The sequence below is a fragment of the Cuculus canorus genome, unplaced genomic scaffold (assembly GCF_017976375.1).
Source record: "Cuculus canorus isolate bCucCan1 unplaced genomic scaffold, bCucCan1.pri subtelo1, whole genome shotgun sequence".
Classification (NCBI taxonomy): Eukaryota; Metazoa; Chordata; class Aves; order Cuculiformes; family Cuculidae; genus Cuculus; species Cuculus canorus.
Genome location: NW_026527860.1, coordinates 52,872 through 56,555, shown reverse-complemented (window position 1 = coordinate 56,555; position 3,684 = coordinate 52,872). Strand labels below are relative to the sequence as shown.

General features: G+C 53.5%; 1 protein-coding gene across 1 annotated transcript; it reads left to right on the top strand.

Moving 5' to 3' along the window:
* Positions 1-2,526: 2,526 nt before the first annotated feature.
* Positions 2,527-3,453, top strand: LOC128850850 (olfactory receptor 14A16-like). Its single transcript, XM_054055863.1, has one exon. The coding sequence runs from the start codon at positions 2,527-2,529 to the stop codon at positions 3,451-3,453; it is 927 nt and encodes a 308-aa protein (XP_053911838.1).
* The last annotated feature ends 231 nt before the right edge of the window (positions 3,454-3,684 follow it).

Here is a 3,684-nt window from a genome sequence, read left to right as displayed (position 1 = left end):
GGTTAAAAGGGTCATGGCTTGGCCTTTTAAATTCATGAAACACATCCAGATTGATTCAGCGTCAGAACCACCATTACCTTTGTTTTCCCAACCTTTCATCACTGCCTCCACTTTTCTGCTCTAACGGGGCCCTGGAGATGCTTTCTCAGCAGTGCTCTCCGTGGGACCCATTAACACTACAAGAAACTTTGGAGCTTGAATTGGAGTTTTACTTCTTGAGAAGTTTGTTCAACTTCCTCTAAGAGGATGAGGTTCATGGACTCGGCATCAAACCCACCAGAGGGATCGTTAAATGCCCTGGGCTGCTCCTCTGCTGCTGAGCTGGGCTGGGCTCTTGGGACTGAGGGAGCTCATGCTCTGCCCAAGAACTCCACAAAGCCCAGCAGGGAGAAGAGAACGTCCATGGTTTCTAAGAGAGATGAGCAAGGCAGAGAGAGCTTAAACATGGTCAGGAGTGGGAGGATGATTGAGAGGTGACTGGAGGAGCAACCTCTGCAGTCCTAGACACGGTGAGTCTGGGTGCAGGGAAATGCAGCTGTGGATCCTGGTGGCATCTCCTAAGCTTGCAGAGCCCCCAGCTCATGGGATCTGTGAGGAGGGGGCTCTTGTGATGCACTTTGGAAGGGCTGTGTAGCCAGGGGTGCCCTGGGCTGTCATTCAGAGCAGGTTCCCTGCACTCCAGGCTCAGGGTGGTGGGAACGGGGACTCTGCCACCTGCCAGGGTCAGTGCTCAGCCTGCCCGGGGAGCTGCCCATGGACCTGTGGGAGAAGCTGTGGAGGGAAGGAGTGACCCCCAGCAGGGCAGAACAGGGTCCTTCTGCTGTTGAGAGGGTGCTGTGTGTGTCAGGGCTTCTCAAAGATCCAGGTGCAAAGGGTGCTTTTGAAGAATGGCATCAAGGCAGCATTCACCTGGAAGGGATGGAGTCTGTGCTTTCAGGTTTCCACTCCTGCTTGGCTGGGGGGGCAGTGGGAGGTGGGAATTTATTTCTCCCTTCTTGAAAGACACTGGGACTCCAGTTCCCGTTAGGATTTTTCTGAGCTGCTCCTCAGCCCCTGCACACCCAGAGGTGCCCCTGAGTAGTGCCCCACTGCCAGGAGGGCTCTGCAGGGCAGAGCTGAGCACACAGTCGGTGGGGTGGGCTCTGTGAGCACAGACAGGGAGGAGATCCTGGGACAGAGAAACAGCTCTCAGCAGGGACAAGCTCCAGGCAGAAGAGACGTGGGCAGGGATGGAGAAGGATCTGCTCCCATTAGCACCAGGGGAAGGGGGATTCAGGCTCCTGCCTGCCATCCCCTGCAGAGCAGGCACCTGCCATGGAGCAAACCCAGGCTCTCCTCTCCTGCCTCTTCTCTTCAGGCCGGGTGGTCAGTCACCTTCCCAGCAGCCTCACCCCTTCAAAGGAGAAATTACCACCCCACCCTAACTGTCCGTCTCTGTGCTGGCTCCATCGGCAGCAGCGCTGTGCATGTCTCCCTCTTTCCTCTCCTGCTTTGCTTCAGGTTCTTATCACTGGACCTTCTGGGATGGGGTTTGGGTTAATGTGCAGTTCATGGAGCCGTCCTGTGGGTTCTGCCATGCAGGGAGTAAAGGGTCCAATCCCTCTCCTAATTGACAGGTTCAGGGCAATGCAAACGAGCAGATTCTCCTTTCAGGACACCCCAGATTTAGGACATTTGACTCATTCCCTGATGAATCCTGCTGGGCTGCAGGCTGCCCTCGGGAAGGGCACAGCTCTCCCATGGTATCTCTGTGTTATCCAGCAGTCCCATGGAGAAGAGACCTCAGCTCTAAGGCCGTGGAAGCGCTGCTCATCGTCTGCATGGAGGCAGCAGCAATGAGCCCTCTGTGTCCCTGGCTGGGAGGGGAGAGCTGAGATCCCCCTCAGGTAGGAAGCATGAGGGTATTTGGAGATCTGCACTGGGAAACGGGGTTCCTCTGCTCCCAGCAGTGTGGTTTCTTTTGGGGGGAACATGTGAGTGCAAAAGCCCTCCAGCACAGGGCAGCTGAGACCAGGGCTGATGGACAGACCGTCTGTGCTCACTCTGAAGGGAGAGCCCGTTTGCTGTCAGGACTCAGGAGACTTCGCTTGGAGTGAAGCAGAAGAACCAGTAATTTCTGCATCAAAACCATCCTGAGCTGTATTGGGGCAACCAGAACAGAAGACACAAAGCAAAATCCCCTCAGCTCTGCTCTGCAGTTGTGTAAATGGGGAGGGGCAATGCTGGAAAGCTCTTTGATATCAGGAGTGGATTCATCCTTAGATCACTCTGTGTTCTGTCCCCCTGTTACTGTAGGGCAGCACTGACTCCTGCAGAGGCCACATCACAGCCTTCTGCTCCCTGGGGCAACCTCAGTGAGGAGCAGTGAGAGCTTGTGAAAGGGACCTGCCAAAGGTCCTCCTTACGAGAAGAGGCACGTTGGGGGTGGTCCTATGAGAAATAGCTTTGATTTTCACCAGAGAAGTGTTCCCTAATTTGTCTATGTCTTTTTAATATTGGGAAGTGCCCCATGTCCAGAGGCAGCAGATGTCCAACAGCAGCTCCATCACCCAGTTCCTCCTCCTGGCATTCGCAGACACACGGGAGCTGCAGCTCTTGCACTTCTGGCTCTTCCTGGGCATCTACCTGGCTGCCCTCCTGGGCAACGGCCTCATCTTCACCACCATCGCCTGTGACCACCATCTCCACACCCCCATGTACTTCTTCCTCCTCAACCTCTCTGTTCTTGACCTGGGATCCATCTCCACCACTGTACCAAAATCCATGGCCAATTCCCTCTGGGATAACAGGATCATCTCCCACTCAGGATGTGTTTCTCAAGTCTTTCTGCTTGTCTTTTTCATTTCAGCAGAGTATTTTCTCCTCACGGTCATGTCCTACGACCGCTACGTTGCCATCTGCAAACCACTGCACTACGGGACCCTCCTGGGCAGCAGAGCTTGTGTCCACATGGCAGCAGCTGCCTGGGGCGCTGGGTTTCTCAATGCTCTGCTGCACACAGCCAATACATTTTCTCTGCCCCTCTGCCAGGGCAATGCTGTGGAACAGTTCTTCTGTGAAATCCCTCAGATCCTCAAGCTCTCCTGCTCACACTCCTTCCTCAGGGAGATTTGGCTTCTTGATGTTAGTGTCTGTTTATGTTTTGGCTGTTTTGTTTTCATTGTGGTGTCCTACGTGCAGATCTTCAGGGCGGTGCTGAGGATCCCCTCAGAGCAGGGACGGCACAAAGCCTTTTCCACGTGCCTCCCTCACCTGGCCGTGGTCTCCCTCTTTGCCAGCACTGCAGGGTTTGCCTACCTGAAGCCTCCCTCCACCTCCTCTCCATCCCTGGATCTTGTGGTGGCAGTTCTGTACTCAGTGGTGCCTCCAGCACTGAATCCCCTCATCTACAGCCTGAGGAACCAGCAGCTCAAGGATGCAGTGTGGAAACTGATAACTGGATTGGTTCTCTGAAACAATCAACTGCTTATCACATTGTGCATAGCAGTTATCATGCAACTCATGGCAGGCTCAGGCCGGCTTCTATATTTGTTAATGGTTTTTCGATTTTTTTCATTCTGTTTTATAATTTACTGTCTTCTTCTCTTTTCTTTTCTTACTGATTACTTATGTATATGAGGAGCTGTGCTCTCTGTGTTTTTCAACAAAATAAAGTGATATTCAAGGACTTTTCTTTCCTGCTCT

Bases quoted from the DNA above. Each gene is read 5' to 3' on its own strand.
- LOC128850850 (XM_054055863.1), top strand. From the start codon at position 2,527: ATGTCCAACAGCAGCTCCATCACCCAGTTCCTCCTCCTGGCATTCGCA.